The following is a 26,565-nucleotide window of genomic DNA, read 5'->3' on the forward strand; positions in this document are numbered from 1 at the left end:
TCTGACAGCGAGGGGGCCGAGGGGAGGGTCCGGGAGGGTCATTCTTAATTTCTTTACGCTTTCTGCTAGAATAGATCTGCCATCGTCCCCCGGCGCTGCTGGAAGGAGCGCTGTGGCCGTGCCCAGGGAGCCACACGCTCCCCCCGCTGTGGGTGCTGCAAGGGGAGGCAGGAGGAAACCACCCGGGGCAGGAGAAGCCCCAGCTCGGTGCGTGGTGGAGGAGAAACCAAGGGGGTAAATAACCCCGTGGGATGGGGGAATGGTGGGGTGGGCTGGGATGGAGAGAGGCGGGAGGGCAGGGGGGTGGAGGGGACCCACGAGGTGGGTGGCCGTGGGGCAGTGGCAGGGCTGGCAGGTCGGGGTGGGGTCGGCAGGGGAAAAGGAAAAGCCAGAAGTGCAGAAGTGCCTTTGATTTCTGCGCTGTGTCGGCACAGCTCCCGGGCTCCTCTCCCTGGGGCACCCCGAGCCGCTCTCCCTGCCCTGCTGCTCCAAGCCGGCAGCTCCCCGCAGACCTGGGGGACCCTTTCCTAGCCAGGGTCCCCGTTTTCTCCCCACCGAAGCTCTGCTGTGTCTGCCGTGGGGAATGTTCACTCTTAAAAAGTCACAGCAGCTTCTAAGTCAGCCGGTGCATCGCTACGGGGCTGTGCAAGAGGACCTGGACCCTGGGGACGGGTTCTTCTGCCCACAACTACAACCCAAGCACGTTTCTTTCCCCTCCAGGGCTAACGGTCTCATCTCTGGCTTCAAGGCGCGGAGAAGCAGCATCAGGCGCAGGAGGGACAGCATGGCTCACAGTCAGCTGCCCAACGGCTCCTGGCACAACGGCTCAGCCCCTCTCTTCACCGGCCTGGAGCTCCTCCTGGAGCTGAAGCCCCTCTTCATCCCGCTCTACGCCACGCTGGTGGCAGTGGCGTGCACAGGAAACCTCTTCCTCATCCTCCTCATCGCTCTCACCAAGAAGCTGCACTGCACCACCAACTTCCTGATCGGGAACCTGGCGGCGGCCGACTTCATCATGTGCCTCGCCTGCGTCCCCCTCACCGTCTCCTACGCCTTCGAGGAGCGGGGCTGGCTCTTCGGGATGTTCATGTGCTACTTCGTCACCTTGATGCAGGCCACCACCGTCTTCGTCTCGGTGCTGTCCCTCACCGCCATCGCCATCGACCGGTACGTGGTGGTGGCGTACCCCATCCGCAGGAGGATAAGCCGCAGGTCCTGCGTCTGCCTCGTGGCCTGCATTTGGTTGCTCTCCATCATGGCCTCGGTTCCGACGTCACTGCACACCCACTACTTGGATCTCAACACCATCGGCCACGACATGATCATCTGCGAAGAGTTTTGGAAGCACGAAGAGAGAGAGCGGCTGCTGTACTCGTGCCTGATGCTCCTCCTGTCCTACATGCTCCCGCTTTTGGCGGTGTTGGTCTCCTTCTGTGCCATCACCTACCACCTGCAGCGGAGGAACGTCCCGGGCGCTGCCTATCCCTGCCAAGACAAGTGGACCAAAACGAAGCAGAAGACCTTCCGGGTGCTGACCGTCTCGGTGGTGTGCTTTGCTATCTGCTGGCTGCCCCTCCAGGTGGTGAACTTCATCCGAGACATCGACGAGGAGTTCACTATCCTGGACAAGAGGTACGTCAACGTCATCCAGGTCTCGTGTCACCTGATCGCCATGAGCTCTGCCTGCTACAACCCTTTCATCTATGCCTCCCTCCATGACAAGTTCTGGTTCCACCTCAGCAGCTGCTTCTACCGTAAGAAGAAGAGCTCCAGCATTGTGTCCTGCAAGGCTTCTCGAGTCAATACCTGCTCCACCCTGGCAGATGCTCCCACCGGGGGCTCGGATAAGATAGCTTTGCAGACTCGATTCTCTTAACTGAAGGACCCCAAGAGCTCAGTTTTGCTTTTGGACCTGGTGTGCACTTGGCTTTAGCCTGGACAGGGGAGCTGGTGGCTGGTCTTGGTGGTGTGTGGCCGTTCCCTTGTGCCTGGCAAGGCGAGCAAGCAGCAGGGAACAAACCGATGGGCTTCGTGTCCTCGAGGAGCAGCTCTTCTGAGCAGCTCAGGGATGTTGTGTTCTTTGGGGAAAACAAACCAGTGCAACAACAAACTCCGCAGCCAGGCCAAGGCAGAGTAACTCGGAGCAGGACGTACCTGCTAGACGCGCTGGAGCAGCAGGAGGTGTTTCCTCCTGGCCCAATTCAACAGACAGCTGGGAAGATGTGTCAGTGAGACAATGGTTGCTTGGCTCGTTGAAACACACCAACGGATCAGTGTCCAGATTAACGACCGGGCACGCAACTAGCCTGATGAGTCCTCTGTAAGCCCCAGTTCTCAGAAATGCCTCCACGTCGGCGTGGCCAAAGTCTGCCTCCGTCTGTGCGATGAGGAGCAGCGCCCGAGCCACGTCCCTGCGGACGCTGGGGCGGTGGGTGGGAAGGTGGGGGCTGCCTGGGACGGGCATGGGGCTTTCACAGACCTTATCTCACATCGTGGCTGGGTATGGGGCACCCTATATCTCGCACCATGACTTGGGGCACATGCCCTATATGTCACATCACGGCTGGGTGTAGCAGGTGGCCGGCGCTGTATTTGGAGCACAAGGACTTCTCCCCGCGGTTTATTTAGGAGGTGGGTCAGCTTCTGAGCGAGACAAACAGCCATCGGGTGTGTTTAAAAACTCCTCAGACAGCGTACGTCTTGGTTCTGTAGGATAAAGATTGTTCCTAAGCAACAGGCAGCACTTTGTGCCTCTGGAAGGACGCGGGCGGCAGTTAAATCGCTGTGTGGTTTTGCTGTTAAATTGCGGTTTGTTGGCGAAAGGACGACACGCATCCAGCAGTGTGTGCTCTTGGTCGGGGACTGTGTGGGAGCACGCGGGCACAGAGAGCAGACGGCGTGTTTTGAGTGGGGGGGACGGTCATAACCTGCTCACCCTTCTGAAGAAGGCTGGAGGGTCCCAGTTTCTCCAGCTGACAGCGTGCAGCCAAAGCAGGCAGACACAGCCGGGCACACCAGTGAAGTTGTCCCTGTTCTTTGTAGCCAAAGAGGACTCAAGGGGATGGGATGGGGCACCCAGAAAGGTCTCGAGTGATGTGTCTGCTGGGGAAGGTGTCTCAGTGTCTGCTCTCGGGGTGGTTTGATCGTGTACACCCGTGTTCAGGCTCCTCGGGTGGAGGTGGGAATCTTGGCGACGGGCTGCTCGAAGAAACTGCCGGGTAAAGGGTGGGTTTGCTCGTGGAGACGCTGCTCGGTGTCTCCAGATGCCTGGCAGCTGGGTCCACACAAGCAGCACACCAAGAAGGTGCCATCTCTTTGCACCTGGATGCCCAGCTCGGCTTTAAGCTCCTGCTTTCCCAGGAGGAGCCTTTGGGGACAGCCCACAGGTACCAGCATCACCACAAGCACCAAGTCTCAGGGTTGTGACAGCTGCTGGACACCCAAGGCCAGCTGAAACGTGGGAAGGTCCATCTCAATAGGAGGAAAAACTTCTATGCTGTGGGGGTGGCAGAGCCCTGGCACAGGCTGCCCAGGGAGGGGGGGAGTCTCCTTCTCTGGAGATATTCAAACCCGCCTGGACACGGCCCTGTGCAACGTGCTCTGGGTGACCCTGCTTTGGTTAGAGCTTTCTGTGACCCACCTGGTCCTTCCCATCATCTGAAACAATTGATGAACAATTCATTAAAAAAAATAATATATATATATATATAAAAATCCTGGAGAACTGATCTACAAAGAGTACAAGGTTTCCTCTTCCATGTTTCCACACTAGACTAGACTTCACAATCACTGAGCACCAGAACAAACCCCCACCCCCAGGTTCCCTGTTGAGATGTTTTGCTCATCTCACCCAATTATGTGCAGGAAATGGGAAAACACTGTTTTGTGAGCTAAACCCTGAGCGTCTTCTGAGGACAAATTCAGAACCACTCCAGAAATCCTGTAGCCACAGCCTCTGATTCACAGAAACTGGATATATAAAGAAGAGCATAATTTGTTTACTTAATGAAAGTAAATTAAATAAATGGGTGATGAAAACATGTTTGAAGGCTGATTCCGGAGAGCTTTCCTCAAGAAGATACTATCAGCTTTTGCTACCAGAAACCAGTGGGTACAAAAGGGATAATTTTGCTGAACCATCCTCCATTATTAAGACTTTTTCCAAATATTCTGCCTAAGCACGTTTCCTCCTTGCAAACTCTCTTGTCGGTTGAAATAGGGTTGCTCTCTGAGGGCTCTTGCCAGCTTGGTACCGCTCTTGGGCTTAGCATTTCTTCTCAGCAAGGGTCATTAGACACTGGAAGGGGCTGCCCAGGGAGGTGGTGGAGTCACCATCTCTGGAGGGGTTGAAGAAAAGCCTGGACATGGCACTTAGTGCCCTGGTCTAGTTGCCATGGTGGTGTCAGGGCAATGGTTGGACTCGATGAGCCCAGAGGGCTCTGCCAACCTCACTGATTCTGGGATTCCCTGTTCCTGCGAGGGGAGCTCGGCAGCCGCTCAGCTGGAGCTGGGTGACCTCAGGTGCTTTTTCACTTTTAGATTTTTCAGCAGGTGACTTGGTGGCTTCTTCCTTACCCTCAGGTACCCAGGACACTGACGCTTCCCAGCCTGACTTGTTTGAGGGCACCTCCAAGAACCACCCTCCCAAATCACGAACCTTTTTCTCCAGCATCAGCTTCGGGCAGGGACGTCTCAGCGTCTGGCGTGGAAGAGCAGCCACACGTCCCCCGCAGCCTCCCCAGCCCCACGCATTTCTCATCTCTCTCCGCTTTGGGCTGTTAAGAAATTTGGAAAACTTTCTGAAGTAGAAGGGTGCTGCCAACGAGGTTCTTCTTATCAGAGACCCCCAAAAGGGGAAACATTAGACACAAACCTACAGGGAGATTTAACAGCAGCAAGGGCCCAGGGTATTTACCCTTAGTCTGTTTCAATGTCTATAGCTCTGAGAGAGATAATATTATTTATTATGGTGCTGTTATTTAGAAAGCACTTGAGAGATGATGTTTTGAAAGAGCCTACGTACATACAAAGGATTATTACCATTCTTTGATGACCACTCTGGTGTCTCCCACAGCTGCAAAGGATGAAATCCTTTGTCCAGCCTTTCGGAATAAACTGAGATGTAGCATTAGCTGTAAACACACACGAAGGATCACGGATTTTTTTCATGTGTACTGAATTGCCTCTTGGAAATTTCCTCCTTTGTCTTCTAATCAGGCAGAGCAAACAAAATTAACCTGGTAATTTTCCACTGGTTTTAGCCCCCGCTGTCTTGATGTCATCAGTGATGAAGGCGATTGCAGTTGGCAAAACAGCCAATAAACCAGAACTTCCTCCACTGAACATCAGACAAATTTTGTTCGTGGAGGAACTTGGCTGGAAAATGCGTAGGAAATTATTTATTTGATTATTGCTTCCTGGTTTATTAAGAATAATATTCTGACTCTGGCCAGCCATTTCTGATTTCCTTGACAGATCTTGCAAAACAGCTTTTGCATTTCTCTGTAAGCAGAGATTTCGTGGGCCAGACAAACTGTCCCCATCTCTTTCTTCTCAGGCCTTGGCTCAAGCTAGAGAGGTGGGTCTGCAACATTTACATGAGCCAACTAGGCTTATTTGCACTGCTTTTGGCTAAAAACACAGCTACTACAGCTCAGGCCTCCAGAAATGATTTATACCCTGGCAGAAAGGCAGCTCTTCTCCCCAGTCATCTGTCCAAGGGGTCTTTTCTTTATTCAGAAACTTAATTATTTAGAAATAAAAAAATATTTGCCTTGCCTGTTGTCCATTACGCAGTAGGACACGCAGCTGGTTGTGTTGAAAGGCACAGAGCAGGGCTGTGGTGCTGCCCTGGGTACCCAAAAAGCAAAGTGATGGGTCAGCTGGAGCGGGGGGTGCAGGTTTTTGGGTGATGGAGTTGCCCTAGCAGGGTCCCTCGGTGGCTGGTGCTGATGAAGAGCCACCCACGTGCAGACAAACCCAATTTCCCACCTCTTCAGCTTGGGCTGAGGCTCAAAGCCCCAGCCGACCCCAGAAGGTAACGCACAGAATCACAGAATCAACCAGGTTGGAAGAGCCCTCTGGGCTCATCGAGTCCAACCATTGCCCTGACACCACCATGGCAACTAGACCAGGGCACTAAGTGCCATGTCCAGGCTTTTCTTCAACCCCTCCAGAGATGGTGACTCCACCACTCCAACGCCGTACATTTCCCAGTAATGCCAAAGTACCTGGGGCTCAGCAGAAGCCCATGGAAGAGTCTGATGGCCAAAATCCCTTGGAGACAACGTTCAGCTGGAATGAGAAGCAGTTGGTGACGGAGAAGAGATGGGAGGGCTGACGAGGTGCCCCATCGAGCTGAGATGAGCGATTTCTGCAGAAATAAGGAGTAATGGCTTCTCTCTGAAGATGAACCACCTTCTGTGCACGCTGGATAGTTGACCTCTTGCCTTCTTTTGTCATGGGGACCTAATGGAAACCATCAGCGAGTCTATTTTTGGCAGGAGGTAACAACCCTGCAAGGCAACAACGTGCGCTTCGGTGGCCAAGAGGCAAGAGCACGGGGCTCCGCTCGTCAGGCGCCGCTATTCCCATGTACTGCTGAGAGGCTTCTATTGTGCTCCGAGGACAACAAACAATTATGGGCTCCTTATTCCGTTGTTCATTAACTAACGAGGCTGAGTCACTCTCGCTGCGGGGTTTGCAGCCGCCTCGGCAGAGCCGTTGGCCGGGGCTGGTGGCAGGAGGTCGCTGTGGTTGGTACAACTGCTCGGGCATCCCCAGACGGGCGAGTGCTGTGGTTGCACCGGGCATGGTGCCATCACAAGGGGTTTCAGCACCATGAGGCCATCCATCACCGCGGGAGCAGCCATGCCTCCAGCTCGTTGGGTGGACAGTCCCAAGCCCTGACCCACCTTCACTCCTGCTGGGGTTTTTGGGGGGTCCTAACGTGCCCCCCTTCCTTTCAAACCCATCCTCTCCTGCATCTTTATTGAGTGGCAGATCCCTTTTGATCCTTGCAGCTCTTTATCCCCAAAACCACGGCAAAAAAGGGTGTTACAATATGGGATGTTGGGATGCACCAAGCGCCTGGACAAAGCTTGATCTGGCAAAAGGGTGAATTTTTAAGATTTACCCCCAATCGCAGCCAAGGGCACAGCCCGGCAGGGGATCACCAGCCTCCTGGACCACCCCGAGCCAACACCAGGAGACACCCAGGTGGGTTTATTGATGCTCCTGCCTCCCGTATTAACAAGAAATCTTCATTTATACACTTACCGCAGGGAGTTTTCAGGCTGCCAGCTCCTTCCTTTCACCGAAGACGACACAGTTTCTCCGTAATTATTTACACGTGGGCTGTATTTATTGGCAATTAAGTGGTTCAGTGGCTCTGAGACATTAGTCTCCTCTAAACATGTTGTCTGCCAGATTGCCTCCTGCCAGCAATCCCTGCGGGCCGGGGAATCCTGCCGAGCCCTCCGGGGCTCCGCGGGAGCAGCTGGCAGAGCCTCCCCGCCGCGGCCACTCTCCCTCGGAAAAAATAATGCTGTAACACGGCCTCACGTTTGACAATTCAGAGCCAACAGGAGGGGATCGTGTTTGCTTTAAAAACACGTTTGCAGGCAGGCAGATCTGAGCCCCGGGAGATAGGAGAGGTTGCAGGGATGGTGTGTGCAGCGTCCGTGGGAAATAGCCTGGGAAAAATGCACTGAGCTGGGAAAACACGTGGCAATTTGGTAAAACTCGCGGTGGGGAGATAAAAAAAAAATGCAGCCGTCTGGGAAAATGTGGGAGACCCTAGAAAAATCTGCAGTGGTCCTGCTAAAACATGCAGCAGGGTGGTAAGGCATGAAGCGAGCCCATAACACGCAGGAAACACACAGCGGCTCTGGCAAGACGTGCAATAACCCTGATAAAACATCCAGCAGCCCCAGGAAAATACACAGCAACCTGGTAAAACACGGGCTGCTCTGCCAGAGCGTGCAGCAGTGCTTGCAGTGACCTGGTAAAACACGCAATGACCCCGCTAAGACACGCAAGGACCACGTAAAACCACGTAAAACGCCGTTAACCATCACCCCTGGCAGAGGGGAGGGGAGACGGGGTGGGCGAGGGGCAGCCCAAGTGCTGCAGAGAGACGGGGACCCGTGGAGGGGGTCGTGTGGCTGAAAAAGGGGGGAGTGGGCTTGAACAGGGGTTGGAAACGGGCTTCGGGGTGAAGAACTTTGTCTGGTGAAACAGGAGGGGAGGTTTGGCCTTAGGCAGTGGGAGAGATTATTTTGGGTGGTAAAAAAAAAAATAAAATTAAAGAAAAAACAAAAAAGAAAGAAAAAGGAAAAAAGAAAGAAGAGAAAAAAGAAGAAAGAGATGAAGAAAGAAAAAAAAAAGACAAAAAAGAATCAGCTTAAGACCCACTTGGACTCGCTAACGAGCGCCAGGCAGCGGGACGGAGGCGGTGGGACGAGCGTGGAGCGTGGGCATCTGGATATTTAAGTGCATTTATTATGTTTTCGGGTTTTAAATGTCAAGCTTTCGCTGTTTCCCCCCTGCCTGGCCCTTTCCCACGTTGTTACCCATTTATCCTTCACTCCTCGGTATTACTCAGGCATCTTAAAAACCTACTAAACAGCTTCAGCAGGGTTGGCACCACGTGCCTGCGTTGCTCTGGTTTTAGCATCCCTAGTTCCCATATTTCCCCCACTCACCTGACGCTTCCCTGCAGAGATACAGCAACAAACGTGATTTTGCTGGTTGCTTGGAGCTTATTTCCCAGCTGCCAACCCCCCACGTGTTGGATGGGGGTGGAAATACACCCCCAGCGCTTTTAGGAGAGCAGAAGGACACGTCTCAGCCCCGGAGCGTCCTGTTGTTTCCCATTTCAGAGAATTTTCACCCCAAGCAAGAAGATGAATCGGCGTGGTGGGACGTGAGCAATTCACCTCTGCGCCAGGAACGCTGGGGGGAACGTGGGCTCCCGCAGAAGTTGTGTGACCACAGAATCAATGAGGTTGGAAGAGCCCTCTGGGCTCATCGAGTCCAACCGTTGCCCTGACACCACCATGGCAACTAGACCAGGGCACTAAGTGCCATGTCCAGGCTTTTCTTAAACCCCTCCAGAGATGGTGACTCCACCACCTCCCTGGGCAGCCCCTTCCAATGGCTAATGACCCTTGCTGAGAAGAAATGCTTCCTAATGTCCAACCTGACCCTCCCCTGGCCAAGCTTGAGGCTCTGCCCTCTTGTCCTAGCGCTGGTTGCCTGGGAGAAGAGGCCGACTCCCACCCCACTACAACCTCCCTTCAGGTAGTTGAGGCTTAATAAAATACAATAATTCAAAAGAGAAAAGATCCCCTTTTCATTCTGCTGGAGGGCTGCAAGCGTGGAGATGGAAGGTGGAAAAAGGAGCTGCCAAACTGGAACAGATCAGACAGCAGCAACATTAAGGAGTTTGATTAAACCAAACCAGTTTGTACCTTTATGTTTCCTCCCCGTTTGTACTTGAGCTGCCACGAAATCCCCTCCTCCCTCTCCACGTCCCCACAGAGGAGGGCTGGGTCCCGCTCGGCCTCTCGCACCTCCAGCCCTCGCTGTCAGCTGTGGAATTTGCTCCTGATTTATTCCCCACTGGAGAAACACCTGACAAAAGAAAGCAACGACACCGCTGCTGAGCCAGATTACTTTTTTTTCGTCCTACTTGGCCAAAAGCTTTCTCAGGGAATTGTGTTATTGGCCATGGACCAGGTGAAGCTCCACTAATGGAAACCTGATTGATTTTTCATATTTGCTGACTTGCAGCAAAGAGATCAGAAAACCAAAGACAGCCCATAACCTTGACCAAGTAAGAAAAATAAAGTGCAGAGGTACATGGCAGAATTTCCCCACTTCAGCCTTTGGGAGACTTCCCCACCCTCCGTACGGTTTTGCCAGGTATGGGACAAACTTCTGCCCAAGCCTCCTTTAAAACCCTGCTCACGGGAGGGTACGAGGAGGTGGGAGGCCATTTAAAGAGAAAAAGGTCAATGATATCCAGTAAAGGAGTAAGAGACAGTCAAGGAAAAGCAAAATCTTTCTCTCTGTGCAGTAAATTAGATTAAGGGGACAAGAGACAATTTAATACAGAGAACAGAAGCTGCAGCAGATAAACAAACAAGCGGCATAAACGTTTAAAACCACTGAGAAATAAACATTTAATTAAAAACCCAATCGCTAAACAAGCAGGAAACGTTCCCTCAGCTTCAACAAAGCAGACAAAGACGCTAAAGTCTTACCAGCTTGTTCCTAGTTAGACCTGGAGGTCAGGCTTCGTTAAACCTCAGACCACCCCACCATCAGCATCTGTTTTCCAAAATAAAATCCGATTCCCAGCTGGTACCTGGAGAAGATGACACATCTCCTGCTCTTCCAGCACCAGGCACCAAACCCGCTGGGGACAGACAGCAGTGGGGCAGGTTTCAGGCCGGGCACAAGCAAAGCCAATTTCAAACCCGTTTTTCATACAGGGTGGGTGGCCAGGAGCTGAAGTCCATCAACGCACCAGTCATCGCTCTTGTGCCAACCACGATGCCATTATCAAAGGTAAAAATCCCTCAACTCAACCTGTGCTCGGCTACTGACAGAGGGAGATGGTGATTTTACCAGGAGAGTTTATGGATACAATAAATCCATGAAGTTACCCAAGTCATGCCCTAGGCAGGAGTTTTCATCCCACCGCTTTGAGTTCGCTTGTCCGTGGCTCCATGCCCTTCTTCCAGACAATTTCACAAATCCTAAAGAAAACACTTTAATTTTCCTTCCCCCTTTTTAATCCCAGCTCCCCGCACTACCTACACTCCACCCCCACCGCGTTGTACCTACCCCACAGCAATCAGGAACCTCTTTTGCTGCTGCTTTTCATCCAATTGCCCGTGTCGAGTCATTGCCTCGTCGCTCAGCGCGGGTGCGTTCTTTCTCCACTCATTACCGCCGCTCTGGCACTTAAAACACAAATTAATCAAGGCAGGAACCGTGCATTCGTCATACTTTCACACCGTGGCTTAGCACGAGGGGCAGGCGGCCTCTCCAAGAACGCAAATAAACACCAACATCGAAGGGAAAGCGCTGAGAAAGACTAATTCATATCAAAACTTTATTAGAAATGAGGACACAGCCTCCCAGGAACAACACTCTACATTATCTCCCAAACTTTTACAACGGAACGGCCATAATTAAATACACGTAGCTACAAAAACGGTGCCCGCGTCTATAAAAGAAGGGAGAACTAATCCTCAAATCGCTGTTGTTTCAAACAGGGCTGGAGAAGGTATTTTTCCAGGGTGGTTCGCAGGCAGGTGGGCACGCAGCCACCCCCGAGGCCGCGAGCTGGCACACGGCGGGGCGGGGGGTTGTGTCTGTCCCGAGGACCGGGGTGGGCTCTGATCCTGACACGAGTCTGTATTGCTTTAATTGAAAGAGAGAGAGAGAAGAGCAAATTTTTATAGCTTGATATTGCAGCTGATACATTAATCTGAGTAAATAGTTGGTACTATCAAATTGTAGAATCGCACAGAAGTGAATATTGTCCTATCGCTAGTTTTATTTCAATGGAAAATAAAATAATAATAATAATAATAATAATAATAGGTACTGCTATCACAGAAAAAAAGACCAGCCTCATTTAACCACCATTACAGAGGAGAAAATAAAGGATAAATAGGACCTAGTTTATAAAACCCTTTTCTTCTACTCATACCCCAAAAAACTATCTCCTACCTAATCCAGGACCAGTTTTAACAGCGCTAATTTTTAGCGCCCCAGCCACTGTATTATTAGCGCATCGACCGCTGTGTGATGATTGCAATTCAGCCGCGTAATGTTTAGTACAAAACACAAGAGGAGGAAAAAAAAAATACTTAAAATATATCCATTTCTCAATTTCCTTACAGGTGTTTTCCACGTCATGCCATAAAAAGAGAATTTAAAGCAAAATAGATATACAAAAGCTACTGTGCTCAAGTCAGCGGCGTATGTACACGTTAAAATCAGAACGATACAAAAAGTATTCTAGTAGCAAAGGCAATATATAATATTTAATATAAACAGTGTTTGAAAGGTACAAAATTAGGAAATAATGCATAGAAGAGCGTGTTTCACAGGCCCTGCAGCAACGTGTTACTCGCAGCAACGGCTGCATTAGCAAATCCTCGCAGCCAAGGCAGGATTTGCACCAGATCCCGAAACGAACCCCTCACTGCCTGCAGAACTCGCTGGTTACGTTGGGAAGGGGGTAGGCGAAGAGGGAGAAATCCAGGATGTATTTTGGTAACAGCTCTTTGATCAGCCGGCGCTGGGTGTTGCACAGGTAGTACTGGAGCGTTTCTGCCGTCACGGGCTTGTACCACGACTGCCGTTCGGGGAAGCGGATGAAGGAGGGCGACTGCACTCGCTCGAGGACGTAGTTGGCGTCCGCGTTGAGCCGCTCGTAGGAGCCGATGAAGTCGTACCTCACGGCGCAGGGCTGGCACAGGTTGTAGATGGGCATCCAGTGCTCGTTCATCCTCTCCACCTCCTCGTCCAGCAGGTACCGGAGGAACTCGGAGAAGGTCACGTCGTCGCCTGCCGAATTCCCCCCGTTCTTCCGATACCGCCTGACGATCTCCACCCCGTACTTCTGCTGGTACTCCTTGATCTCCCCGAATTTATTCCTGTAGGCCGACAGCAGCCGCTCCATGGGGTTTCGCACGAAGATGAACTTGTAGTAGTTCTTCAGGCGGTAGCTGATCTCGTCCGGCTTCATGTCCCCCAGGAACACCAGGTCGCTCTTGTGGTCCATCTTCAGCTTGACGTCGACGCTCTCCAGCGCGCCGTCCAGCACCTTCAGGATGCGCTTCCAGTTGGAGCAGGCCACCTTGGGCACGTAGCAGTACAAGAAGCGGTACTTGTCGCTGACCAGGAGGTGCCGGAGCACCGTCCGCCGCTGCCCGGGCGGCAGCTCCCACACGCTGCGGGGCATGGCCCGCTGCCCGCACACGGCGCGGATCGTGCGGTTGCGGATGTCCCGCAGCACCTCGTGCTCCAGGTCGCCGCCGGCCTCCTCGCCCCCACGGCCTCCGCCCCGCCGGGAGAGCTCCCCCGGCAGCGGGTGCAGCGGCGGCGGCTTCACCTCGGCCAGGATGCCCTTCTCGATCATGAGCAGCAGCCCGCTGGAGGCCACGATCACGCCGAACATCAGCATGGAGGGCAGCAGCGCGGCGCCGCCGCCAGCCCCCCGCGGGCGGGCCCGGCTGCGGCCCGCGGCGGCCACCCGCCGCCCCTCGGCGGGGCCGGGGGCCCGGGGCAGCATGGCCGCGGAGGGCGCGGGCCGCCGCCTCAGCCGCCGCGCCGCATGGCGGGGCCGGGGCCGGGGGCCTGGCTGGCGGCTGCCGGCGGCCTCGGCGAGGCGGGGCGGCGGCCGGCAGTGACGGGCGCGGAGGGCGGGCCGCGGGGGGCGGCGGCCATGGCGCGGTGGGCCCGCCCCGCCGCTCGCCTCCCGCACGGGGAAGGGCCGGGCCGGGGGCTGCGGCACCCGGAGGGAGCGCGGAGTCGGTGTGGTTGTGAAGCAGCTTTAGGATCGTGGGTAAAGGATCCTTCAAGGCCGGGCTGGACGGGGCTGGGAGCAGCCTGCTCTGGTGGAAGGGGTCCCTGCCTGTGCTGGGGGTGGAACCAGATGGTCTTTACGGTCCCTTCCAACCCAAACCATCCTGTGATCATCAAGTCCCAACCATAACCCAGCGCTGCCCAGGCCACCACCAACCCACGTCCCTCAGCACCACATCTACACCGCTTTAAACCCCGCCAGGGATGGGGACTCTGCCCTGCGCAGCCCGTTCGATGTTTAACCACCCGCCAGCACCAGGCACAGGCATCACTGCCTCTATCAGCTGTCTGAGTAACACCCCACGCTCCCCTCTCCCCAAAATACATTAAGCGTGATATAAAATAAAACCCTCCGGGGTTTGCTCTGAGTTACAGGGCGCTGCTCGCAGCACAGTTCAAAGCCTGGTGGTTCTCAGCTCATATTTAGCCCTTACGTGGCTATGTGCAGTGATACAGGCTTTAATTAAATGGCTTTTTACAGTACTAGCCCAAACTAGCTGTAATTAGTCGTTGTGCCACTTTATCGCTGTATGGGTTTAGCAGCCGAGAGGAGAAGGAGATGGAAGTTACCTGTGAGCCGAGCAGAGTTACACATAGTCTGGGCCGAGGACGGCTGTGCCACCACCTGAAAGGCAAAGGACAAGATTTCTAAAACTTTGTAGGTGTTTCCCCCAAGCCGCCTTCTTCGAACGACTCCGCTGACGTCCTCCTCCCACCACCTCTGCTTAGGGCAAACCGCTCGATGCCGAGGCTTTGACCAGCCAAAGCAGCCACAAGCTGTAGCAGCGGCTTGTCGGTGGAGCCAGGCAGCAGCCCGAACAGCCGTAGCACGAAGCTGGCCGTGAGGATGCCATTCCTACAGCCAGCCCTTGCCGGAGCAGAAATCATTTCATACCCGCATAGTTCAGCGTATTTTTCTTTCAATGTGTTTTCAGAGCCTACCACGGGGCTTGTGCGTTGTAACTAGTCTTGCAGGGGCTCTCTCTGTCAAAAGCTTTCTTAACATCAAGAGAAAAAACAGCTTCCACTTAGTTTTCTTTGATCAAAAGCCAAGAGCATTTTGTCAGCCAAGGCAGACAAAGCATTTGTAGTGCAGCGCGAGAGCCTGAAGCTAGATGATTTTACATTTTACAGGTTTATTTTGATGTAAATACAGCTTTAGCTCTAGGAAGTGGTGGTATCTTCTGCTCTGCCACCAGCAGCACAGCTGTAAATCTGCACACTGTAGCGTTAGCAGATTTCTGCTCCGATTTCAGAGGGCAGGTCCAAGGATCTGATCTTGATCTCAACACCAGCGCAAACTGAAGCTGCACCAACATATAGAATCTGTGGCATCAAGAGGAGAAAAGCCCTCATCTTAGAGAAAAAGTCTCTGATTGCAGTAAACTCCTGCACAGGCACTAATACTAGTGCCAAAGCAGCCAAGGGAAAGTGTTGTTTCTTAGAAGGCATCAGTCTGGCTCCGCTTGTCCTCTTTTGTTTCTATTCACCCCAATAGCTACAGGTCTAGAGCAGTTACATGTGATAACAGAGTGGTTCTGAAAATATATTCCAGACTGCTAGAAATAGAAGACTGCCCATGATGTCAGTGGGTTTATTTGTCTCCTAGGTGTGCAAGGGAACTTTGATTTAAGGACTGAAGAGCACAGGTGTCTGGCAACGGGACGGTGACTCCTAACGTGGGCAAATGAGACCCCTTGGGCGGATCCGAGCAGCTCCAGATCAAGAAGTAAAACAAGCAAAGGAAGAAGAGATGTGATGTTGTGGCTGCGTGTCCAGAGATTATCCAGTAATTTAGTGTGATAAAGCCTCTTAACCAAGTGGATAAGCACAGAAGGCATTTCACAATCGGCTCACTGTGAAGGCAGTTTCTTATCTCTAGGGAAAAAGTCATCTTTTTAAAACAAAGTCAAACATGGTGGATGAATATGCTGAATAATTCAGAGGAGATTGTTACGATAGGCTCAGTTCATCTCCCTCATAACAAAAAATCACCATTTTCAAGGAAAATGTAGTGCTGACGGATCTGCTTATCTGGGAACTGCAAATTAATTGATACGCAGCTGGCTGAACTCGCAAAGACCTTATGCTGAGCTTGGTTCCCCTCTCCCCGCTCCGCTGTGCATAACTGTGACATCGCTTTTGAACTGAGACATTTCAGGAGCTTTAGTTCCTCCGAGCAAGGAGAACCACCACGCACCTACGTGGTCAGCAGAAGCCGTAACGGCTCGTCCCTCCTCGGCTTCCCGGCGGGGTGTGATGCACGGAGGGAGCACATCCAGGTCCCCGGGGATGGCAAGGACAGCGGGTCCGTGGTACCAGACACAGAGGCTGCCAGGAGCCCACGGGGAAGGCAGCCAGCGCGGCTGGCACAAGCTGCACAGCTATACGTTCCCCCCGGGAGCTACACGCACCGTATAGGAGCCAGCGACGCGCGCTCAAATGTGCTCCAGCTGGGCAGGAGGTCAGAGAGAGTTCAGAAATACCGCAGGCGCCAGCACAACGGGGCCGGCGTTCGGGAACGTGGCTGAGTCAGAGCCTTCCTGGTGCTGCCACGGGCAGCTGCTCCCAGGGCTTCCCAAAAGACCGGGTCAACGTGCACAAGCCATTCCCAGGCTGAGCGTATTCAACCCTAGAAGTCAGTAACAACCACAACTCCCTTTTTCTACCCTTCATCCCCCACAAACCCACCGACCAAGCTCTAACCCCTTCCAACCCTTACACACCAGGGCTACCTCTCTGGCTACCAGATTGGCACGCATTGTGCCAGCAGCCAGCTGGGGTTTTACCATCCGTTTTCAAACCCAACACACGTTGGATCCCACATAGCTATGAAACCTGTGTTGCAGGAGAGTCTCAAAGCCTCTTAACTTATTCCAGGTATGTCTGCTACTCTTTACAACAAGCAGTTGCCTGAGGCTCCCATGCAGCTCTTGCGGGGCTGGAATGAAGTTGGGAGTCCCGCAGGTCCTTTCCGGGGATCAGCACCAGCCTCGTTACCCCCACGCACGCTTAAATAACGCAGAAAGTTCACAGAATCACAGAATCAACCAGGTTGGAAGAGCCCTCTGGGATCATCGAGTCCAACCATGGCAACTAGACCAGGGCACTAAGTGCCATGTCCAGGCTTTTCTTAAACCCCTCCAGAGATGGTGACTCCACCACCTCCCTGGGCAGCCCCTTCCAATGGCTAATGACCCTTGCTGAGAAGAAATGCTTCCTAATGTCCAACCTGACCCTCCCCTGGCCAAGCTTGAGGCTGTGTCCTCTTGTCCTGTCGCTGGTTGCCTGGGAGAAGAGGCCGACTCCCCGAGTAGAAATAAGTTATTTACATTCCTTAATAAAACAAAATCAAACATCAGGATAAGAAACAGCAACTTCTTTCCTGCAAAATGGACAGAGCCAAAGCCCAGGTCACCATACCGTGTTGCCAGTGTGACCCCTCCGCAGCACCAACATGTTTTTTGCTGTTTGCTGCTTGAATTTGTCCAACTAATGTTTCTGTGACCCACTTAATTTCACAGGCAGCGGAACAAGGACTAAATCTGCTCCAACACCTCCTAAACCTGCAGCATCTTGTCTCTGACACCAGAAATCATTGTCACAAGGCAAAAAAAACCCCAAACAGTGTGCAGAAAGGAACTGATCATTACCTGTTTGACTGAGCCCTGCTTAGATTTACAGGATCACAGAATCACTCAGGTTGGAAGAGACCTCAAGGGCTGATGCCGCTGCGTCGCTGGGGTCTGCGGGAGCAACCAGCAGCTAGAGATGAACATGAAAAGCTTAAACCTCGGTTTTATTCAGCTTCCAACGGAACAGCCAGCGCGGGAGCAACGCAGAAAGCGGCTCTGAAACGCTGCAGACCCCGGGTGGCACCAGCTCTACTGGGGCTGGTGCTGCCACCAGTCATGTGGCCACTAGCCACGGGGCAAACCTCGGGCAGCCACACGCTGCTGCTCCGGCACAGCTCGTTTATCAGCAGCCGCTTTAAGGGCGCCGAGCAGGGAGAGTGACTGAGCGCTCCGTCACGTTAATGTGACAGCCCAAATTGCTCCCGCCGCTTGGCTGCGATGAATTTTGGCACAATTACAGTCGATTATAATTAGCGGCGTTAAAGCAGCGGTTAAACGTAACCAGGAGCTCGTGGCTTTGGCTCGGGGTGGGAGGATGCTTCGGCACCGGGAGCGAGTCCTGAGCACGGCTTTGGGTCTGTGGGGTGGGGGAGCCCCGGGAAGCCCCCCAAGGCGGGTGCCAGGAGCCCAGCTGGCACCGGCCCCGGGGCAGGGAGCTCCGCCACGGAGTGAAGAGCCACACCAGCGTCCCCCAGGCTGCAGGAATGGCAGTGACAACGCGGACAAACCCTCCCGTGCTTCCCAAAGGACTGAATTCCCAAAGCCCAGGATGCACTTTTGAACATCTCCCACCCACCCAACGCGCCTGTCCCAGCACCCAAACCCCAGCCGAAGCCTCTGCAGGTGCCTGCAGCCCCGACTGCTCCTTCCCAGCACCCCCAGTGCCACCTTCCCCCAGCGATGCTGATAACGCCGTCACCTCCAGACGTGGAAACGAGGGGAGATGCGACGCAGCAGACTGGCTCCACCAGTCACCTCCATCACCGTTGGGTCATCAAAACCAGACGTGGAGCCACCACGAGGTCCTCAGCAGTGCGGGATGCAGGTGGCAACGCACCTCTGGGCTTCACAGCGGCGTGAGCCCACCTCTGCCAACACACGGTGTCACCTCCTGGGATGGCCCCGTGCCCACGGGGCAGCAGCAGGTCCCTGGCAGCACCAGATGAGGTACCAGAGCAGGAGGTTGTTGGACGTCGGATGCAGAAGAGCTGGACACCACACGCTCCCTCGGGCAGCAGATTTCAACAGTAAATCCAATTTGGTCTGACATTAATCCCAACTTTTCAGTCCGCCACAGATTATCCCTTTGACTGCAGCTTGCCAGAGCTGGGACAGAAAAGCTTTTTTCTTGGTTTTCTTTTTAATGTGCCCCTCCGAGAGGCCGTCCTGGTGGGCAAAGTGCCAGAGCTGGCCCGAGGCGTGGGGCATGCACAGGGCACGGGGTCTGCTCCACTCCTGGCACCCGCGTTACTGATGCCTCCGGGCAGCCGAGTCGCATTAAATACAACGGGGAAAATGTGAAATTGGTTCTTCAGCAGAAATCCAAGGCCACGGGGTCAGAAGTATCATGCCCATGACCCCACACCAGCTTGCAAATTTAAATGGCACAGGGTGAGCTCCTGCCTCCCTTTGGGAAGATAATTCACAGCTTAATACGCTTCGGTATCAAGACATTTCCTTTTTCAGCTTGAATTCAGCTTCCTGCCATGGCTCCTGCACCCACCCCGGTAGAGACGAGCTTGGCCACTGCCACCTGCCCTGCCTGAATGGCACAGACTGAAATAGAGAATCAGAATCCCAGACTGGTTTGGGTTGGGAGGGACCTTAAAGCCCATCCAGTTCCAACCCCCTGCCACGGGCAGGGACACCTTCCACCAGACCAGGTTGCTCCCAGCCCCATCCAACCTGGCCTTGAACACTGCCAGGGAGGGGGCAGCCACAGCTTCTCTGGGCAACCTGGGCCAGGGTCTCACCACCCTCACAGCAAAGAATTTCTTCCCAATATCACATCTCAATCTCCCCTCTTTCAGTTTAAAACCGTTCCCCCTCGTCCTGTCACTACTTGTCCTTGTCAAAAGCCCCTCTCCCGCCCTCCTGTAGCCCCTTCAGGCACTGGAAGGTCCTAGAAGGTCTCCCTGGAGCCTTCTCTTCTCCAGGCTCTTCTCCACATCATAGAAAGGTCGGTTCCAACTCAAACCAACAACAGCAGCTGCCAAGAGGAGATTGGGGAAAAAAAAAATCAGCATCCCCCAGCCCTCCTCCTTCCCTTTGCACTGGAAACCCCAAGAGTCACCCCACTGCTCACCCCAAGACCCCGAGCACCCACGTTGGCACCTTCCCAGTGGGCCCGAGTGGCAAGTTTGGGCAAGGAAGAGAAGAACAGCGCAGCACGGGGTTGTTTTCTAAATCAATACGGTTTTTCAAATTTATTTTTTAAGAATTACTTCTAATATATCTTTCTCACAGAAGGAGGGTATAGGGAATGTTCTCATTCCGTCTGTAAACACTGAAATACAGATCTGGGAAACCAGGGAAGAGACACAAAAAAGTGCATTTTACAAAATTATCAACTAAAATATATTTTACATGTATTACGTTTCAATTTAAATTCTACTGACTGCATTTTCAGTTTCAAAAAATATTTCCATATCTAATAGATTAAAAAAGCATGAAATATTTTCATTATGGATAAGACATTTCAATTCATTTACATGCTGTTTTGCACAACAGCATCAGCAACCACGTGAATCTCAAACGATGTTCCTGGCCCGAAGCAGATTCTAACGTGAGAAGAGGCAGGATTTGTCCTCTCCGGCCACGGGCCAGAGCCCGTTCCAGACCCAGGACAAGTCCAAGTTCTCTTCTCCGTGGCGAGGAGCCAGGACAAAGGTGGGAGCGGGGGGCAGAGGGCTCAGAAGAAGGATTTGCAGCGAGTTACTGTGGTTTCCCAGGCTGGGGTCCACCTGCCTGGCGGGTCTCAGAGCACCCTGCAGCGGGTGGTACTTCTGCTAGAGGGAGGTGGCCACGGGCTGGGTGTCAGAGGGTCCCCACCGAGTCAAGCGTGTGCATTTAGGGCTCCCCATCACCTTCCACGCCACCACGGCAGCTGCTCCCCTCCCCTCCAGCGCTGCCCTGGGCAGCCACGATCCCCTTCTGCGAGGGGCAGGAGCAGCCCCGCTCCCCCAGCCACTAACAGCCTCTTCCCAGGAGCATCAGACCCCACTTTCTCCAGCACCTCCTTGCACCCCGTGGCACTTCCATGGGGCTCCCAACTCCCACCCTGACACAGCACAGCCCAACCGCATCGTTCCAAGAGGCCACCAGCGCCCAAGAGGCCACCAGCGCCCAAGAGGCCACCAGCGCCCAAGCGAATCGTTAAGGAGAAATCTGAGCAATTAACTCTGACACTAACAGTATCTTGAGGTATAAGTGAGATAAGATGCTTCACCCCCAAACTCCTGCTCGCACCCCTAAGACCGACCCTCCTGGAGCTGGGTGTTCTCCCCGGGGCCGCGCAGGCAAGAACAAACAGGGCTTTTCCAGCCCCTTCTGCCACACTGAGCAGGGCTCACCCACCGACAGCAGGGACACGCGTGCCCTGTTCGCCCACATCTTGCCACCTTCTCTCCAGCCATCGCCTTCTAGACACGTTCCCCTCTTTGGTATGTAGAGCAAATCTCCTGCGTTACAAACTACCTCCCCGGAAGGGATTTGATGCTGGGGGTTTCTCTCCAGGCCAGGTGAGCCCTGCGCTCCCCCATGAGCTCAGAAGCCCCCAAAGACCAGCCAACTGCAGAGCACGTTTCAACGAGCGACTCGGTTCTGTTGATCCTCCTTCTTTACGTCAGTGCAACGCAGGAGTGGGCTCCCAGCTCTGTGTGAGCGACTCTGACGCTGTCCTTTGGTTTGCTTCAGAGTGAACTCAGTTTGCGTGAAGATAAGCCAAGGTCTCTCTAGGATCTACACACGTAAGGCAAGAGGCAATATCCGCGGGGCTCAGGGCGTGGTGGTCGATGTGAACCTTGACCAACGCTCAGCTCCTTCCAGGAGCCCCGAAGCCACTTTGGTGAGCTTGCTCAGGTGCCAGGATGGGGCTGGAGGGGGCAGGCTGCCAGGCAGCGCCCAGACAGCCCTGCTGATGGCTTCACCAGGGTCAGGACAGGAGAGGAGGGGGCGGAATTTAAAAAAGCCAAACACACTCAAGAAGAGGGTTTGCCATTTCGCCCTCTGGCCTCTTGCTTCTTCACACCGAAGCCATATGGGGTTAAACAGGGACTGTGAACGACACTAGAGGAAAACAAACCAGGAAGAAAGAGCAAAGCCACTGATTGCTCCAGCCCCTCAGCCGCTGGAGGAAGAGCAATGCTCAGAAGAGAAAACATTGTGGCAGACGCCCAGCTCTCCCCGACACTGCGCCGGGGCGCAAAGCCTGCGCTCCTGCCGGCTCCCTCTCCGCTCTGTGATGGGGCAGATCTCCAAGCCCCGATCCAGGGGGTGAATCACAGAGCAGTGAGGTGAGGGGAAGAGAAAGGGGAGGGAGAACAGGGGTCACCTCTTCCCCCGACGGAGCACAACCTCCCCAGGCACGACACGCAGCCACTCTGCCCCCAGGCAGCTCCCGAAGCATCGGCTGTGCTTTGGAGCAGCTCTCACCCGCCAGGAGCCCCCAGCGTCTGTCCTGCGGGATGCAGGAGGCTCCTGTGCTCTGCCCCGTCCTCACGCTTCCCATCAGGGCACGAAAACCACAGAACTGTCACAGCTTGACTCACACAACGCACCAAAGCGTCCCTCCTGCGCCTCTCCACCGCTCCCACCAGCCATGGCTCTAGATTCAGTTTACTGGCTTTTATCCCCTGCAACCCCCTCCCAATATATGCATCTCTACATACATATATAGATATAGATTTACATAGGCAAGTACCTATATCTATATACATATATTTATTTTATACGTATATATTTTCACTTATGCTTTTAACGAAGTGCTGTGCTTTCAACCGCCGCCTGCCGCCGCGGGGCTCTGCTCCTGCGCCCGTTTCCCAGTCCGAGCAGCGAGCACCGGGCGCTCTCGGCCACGAGCAGCACGAGCTCAGCCTCCCACCGGCCCTCCGGCGCCGCCCGGCCTCGCCGCGGTCCGACCCAAGGACGGTGCTACTGCGGGTTCTTCAAGATGCGCCCGTGCCTGAAGTCGTAGACGTGACGACAGAGGAAAACCAGCTCGGGGTCAGTGTCCTCGGGCACCTTGCGGTGCAGAGGCGTGGAGTACTCCTCCGAGGGAGGAACCAGCATGGTTTTCCTGCCCGGGATCCCTTCGACTCGACGCTTTGCCAAGGCACAAAATCTGCAAGGCAATGACAGTGGAAGAATTAGAATCATAGATCATAGACTCATGGAATGGGAGGGGTTGGAAGGGACCTCTGGAGATCATCGAGTCCAACCCCCTGCCAGAGCAGGACCAATCTAGGGCAGGTCACACAGGAACGCATCCACACGGGGCTTGGAAGCCTCCAGAGAAGGAGACCCCACACCCTCTCTGGGGAGCCTGTGCCAGGGCTCTGGCACCCTCACAGTAAAGAAGTTCTTCCTCACGTTGAGGTTGAACTTCCCGTGCTCCAGCTCGCATCCATCGCCCCTTGTCCTATCGCAGGGCACAAGAGGTTGCCCCTTTCCTCTCGACACCCAGCCCTCATCTATTTATACCCATTAATCAGATCCCCTCTCAAGTCTTCTCTTCTCCACACTCAAAAGCCCCAGGTCTCCCAACCTTTCCTCCTAAGGCAGGTGTTCCAGTCCCTTCATCACCCTCGTAGCCCTCCGTTGGACTCTCTCCAGTAGATCCCTGTCCCTCTTGAACTGGGGAGCCCAGAACTGACCGCAACACCCCAGGGGAGCTCTCAGCAGGGTAGAGGGGGAGGAGGACCTCCCTCGATCTGCTGGACACACTCTTCTGAATGCACCCCAGGATCCCATCGGCCTTCTTGGCCCCAAGGGCACATTGCTGTCCCATGGGTAACTTGTTGTCCACCAGGACTCCAAGGTCCTTCTCCACGGAGCTGCTCTCGAGCAGATCGCCTCCTAACCTGTCCTGGTGCATTTTATTCCTCCTCCCCAGGTGCAGGATGAAAGACAACTGCAATTCACCCACCTTGCTTTTACCGCTTTGGCCTTGATTTTGTTAATTAGCCCCAGCAAAGGCTGGGAGAGTTCTGCTGAGTGATGGTTGGAAACGGAAAGGGTGACAAGAGCTGGTGACGGATGAAGGTCTCGGGCAGAGCACAAGTTAAGAGCACCACCTACCTGCAGTACTCTGCAAAGGTCAGCACGTAGCACTTCTCCTCTATGCAGGCAACGCTGTTTTCGTCCTGATGCCGGGATGCAAAGATCTCATTCTGCAAGAGAAGGAAGGAGGAGGTCACCCAGCTGGCCAGGAGCCCCGGGGAGGTAGGGCCAGCTCCATGCCTTCACCCATCTCCTTAAAGGGGAGTCTCTCAAAGCATGCTCGTAGCAGATACCCTTCAGAGCCGGTATTTCACATCACCCAGACACCCTCCAGGTGTTGTGGGACCCATTCATAGTGTGCACCAGGATTTTATCCAGCACCACGTGAGCACAGCATTGAGTTCCCCCACCATTTAACGCTGCCCAGCACACTGGGAGGCCACGTGTCCCAATCCCACACATACTGCCAACGTTACAAACGCACTCCAGCAGCAAGACCGCTACCAGCTACACCCCTCAGCCTCCTCTTTCCTCCTGGGGATGACAGATGGCTTGTGGCCACCGCTGAGCAGTGTCCCAGGAGACGAGCCTTTGCAATGCTGCACTGGAAAAAATAAAAGCAGCGTTTTGAAAGTGCTGTTGGGATACCTGGGGATGACAGGTAAGAGGGAGGGAGGCTGAGTCCGTCGGGAGAGGTACTGCCCAGGCTCAGAGAGAGGAAAAACCCCTGCAAGAGGTGCCTCTGCTCCAGCTGATCCGAAATCTGACTTTGTGCTCACACTCCACGTGGAAGGAGCCGTCGGAGGGCGTCCAGCAAACCCAGCGAGCGATGCTCCTGCAGGCAGGAGCTCGGAGCACTCCCCACCCACACGTTCCTCCGAGCTCCTAGGGACGTTCTTCACTCCTTTTCCCTCTCCTGTGCTGGAAACCCTCCCAATTCACTTGTACAGCTACGAACTGAAACGGAGGTTGGACAGCACTTTGCTGTCTTTACTACTAAGCCTTGACACACGACCAGTCTTTCTAACCCATCTCTACATCAAAGCTAAAGGAATTCCTTCTTTTCCAACCCTTCCTCACCCCAATTCAATTAGAAAGGCTGGTTTAGTCAGGGAAGCAGCAATAGCCTTTTTTCCCAGGGTAATTTAGGAAACTTGGCTCTGCAGCAGGCAGGATTGGTTAGATATGGGGCAACCCTGACAGAGCTATTAAAGAATTTCAGGTGTGGTTAGATCAGCAAAGGCGATCTCTGCGAGGAAGGATGCTCTGCACAAGTCTGGAAGCATTCCCTGCAGGCTTGGTTTCTGCTCACAGCCCCGAGGAAGGAGGCTGGAGGGAAAGGCTCACAGAAGGGTCACCGTTTGGGGACACGCTTCACCAGAGAAACCGAAAATGCCACGCCTCGCTTCTGCACATTGGGGTTTTGGGCTGCTCCTTCCCTCAGAACTGTCTGAGTCATCTTTGGCAAGCCCAGCCCAGCCACTCAGCTCTCATTTGAAGTCTTGGGTAATTAAGCAGGTGTGCAAAAAACTGGCTTCGTTCCTCCTGGCCAGACTCCTGGCACAGTCTCTATGCTAAAACGCAACCAGATACAGTCACGTTTCGTTTATGGACCACAAAAGGAGAAGGTGCCACGTTGTGGTTTAGAAACTCATCTGTGCCCTGTGAGTCAGGCAGGTCCAGCTCCCCAGCGGCTCCCCAGTCCGGCTCTCACCCCCTCCCTCCCCTTTTATTGAAGAAAGTAAAAAAGGAAAAAGGCACCAAGTATTTTGGTGGGTTGAAAACAGCAGGAAATTCTCCATTCCCAGTTTAACACCAGCTTGTTCTGTCACCCAACACAAGCCCACGCAAAGCAGAGCAAGGCGCCAAGTCATAATGATTCACGTTTTTCTACACTGGCACAACACCCTTGAGTCAGCCTTTAATTCTCACCATAAATCTACCCAGGGGAAGGACGATGCACCCACGTTTCTGCACAAAACAAACAAGTTTCTGGAGTTTAAGAAGTAGATGAATGGATTTATGATAGAAGGGTAGCACATGATACAGGTAACTCCAACGTCCTGCAGAATTGCAGCAGCTTTTGCACTGAGCTCTGTGTTTCTGAGGGAATTAGAACAGCCTTTGTGGGAGGGCGTCTGCTCTTGAGTCAGTATCAGCTCACTCCTTACTCCTAAGGCAGCACTGAAACAACTTTTCATTTAGCACACAGGATTTTCTCAGATTAAAGGGAGAAACACTAAACCTTAACAGAAGCGGCCATGTGGAAAGTGCAGCAGCTTGTTACAGCCCAGAGTCTCTACACACGACAACAAACTGGGGAAAAGCCCATCTGTAGGACACAACCACTCCACACATCTGGCAACAGCTGCATTGCAGCCAAGAGACAGCTCCATTTCACCCAAACCAGCAGCTCAGCCCGAGTCTGAGCCCACCCAGGGACGCAGGGAGATGCTCAGGCTCACCCCCTCCTCCTGCAGAACCACACGCCCCAGCACCCCCCCACCCCGGCTCACCTGGTGCATACTGGGGTTGCGGCCTCCCTGCGTGTGCTCCGGTCTGTAGTACCACAGGAGGCTCATCATCAGCTCCCCTGCAAGAAGGTGGATTAAAATACGTCAAGCCCCAGTTTTCTCGTAGTGTTCTCCCACTAACACCCAGCTTCCTCCTCCTGCTCCATCCCTTTCATCCCCACAGCGCTCACGGCGAGGCAGCTGTGCCGTGATAAATATTTCATGCTGAATTAGGTGTCCTTTTGTTACAGCAAGGAGCTGTATGAAGTCGGTCACGTTGCTATTGCATTACACCTTCACCCCCTTCTACTTGGGTTACATCGTCACAAAGAGGTCAGTTAGGCACCAAAAAAAATATAAAAGCCCCCCAAAATCCAAAGTTTCCACCTGAAAAAAGTATCCCTTCAGAGCACAAGCTGGAGAAGGTGATCTTCAAGGTCCTTTCCAACCAGAATGGTTCTATGATCCTAAGATGCTCATCCAAAGCTCGGTACTTGCAGCATTAACTCCCAGGTTAATGCCAGAATCGCTGTCACAGGATGACATGACCAAGATGGGCCTCACCACCACACGATCATCACTTCTTT

At 53.8% G+C, this 26,565-nt stretch overlaps 3 protein-coding genes across 3 annotated transcripts in view; 1 reads left to right on the forward strand and 2 right to left on the reverse strand.

Annotated features, from left to right (window-relative positions):
- Positions 1 to 784: 784 nt before the first annotated feature.
- LOC137661957 (prolactin-releasing peptide receptor-like) lies at positions 785 to 1,876 on the forward strand. The gene has a single exon (XM_068397776.1). The coding sequence runs from the start codon at positions 785 to 787 to the stop codon at positions 1,874 to 1,876; it is 1,092 nt and encodes a 363-aa protein (XP_068253877.1).
- A 9,222-nt stretch (positions 1,877 to 11,098) lies between these two features.
- On the reverse strand, positions 11,099 to 13,318 carry CHST14 (carbohydrate sulfotransferase 14). The gene is made up of 2 exons (XM_068397775.1): positions 12,221 to 13,318; positions 11,099 to 11,436 (listed from the first exon to the last, which is right to left on the reverse strand). The coding sequence occupies exon 1, from the start codon at positions 13,316 to 13,318 to the stop codon at positions 12,224 to 12,226; it is 1,095 nt and encodes a 364-aa protein (XP_068253876.1). The 3' UTR covers positions 11,099 to 11,436; positions 12,221 to 12,223.
- A 6,323-nt stretch (positions 13,319 to 19,641) lies between these two features.
- BAHD1 (bromo adjacent homology domain containing 1) overlaps positions 19,642 to 26,565 on the reverse strand; it is a 36,308-nt gene continuing 29,384 nt past the window's right edge. The window contains exons 5-7 of the mRNA XM_068397730.1: positions 25,982 to 26,058; positions 23,544 to 23,635; positions 19,642 to 22,587 (exon numbers count right to left, since the gene is read on the reverse strand). Coding sequence (XP_068253831.1) covers positions 22,398 to 22,587; positions 23,544 to 23,635; positions 25,982 to 26,058 — 359 coding nt within the window. The 3' untranslated portion in view covers positions 19,642 to 22,397. The remainder of the gene's footprint in view (positions 22,588 to 23,543; positions 23,636 to 25,981; positions 26,059 to 26,565) is intronic.

This window comes from Nyctibius grandis, chromosome 4, assembly GCF_013368605.1.
Source record: "Nyctibius grandis isolate bNycGra1 chromosome 4, bNycGra1.pri, whole genome shotgun sequence".
NCBI classification, from domain to species: domain Eukaryota; kingdom Metazoa; phylum Chordata; class Aves; order Nyctibiiformes; family Nyctibiidae; genus Nyctibius; species Nyctibius grandis.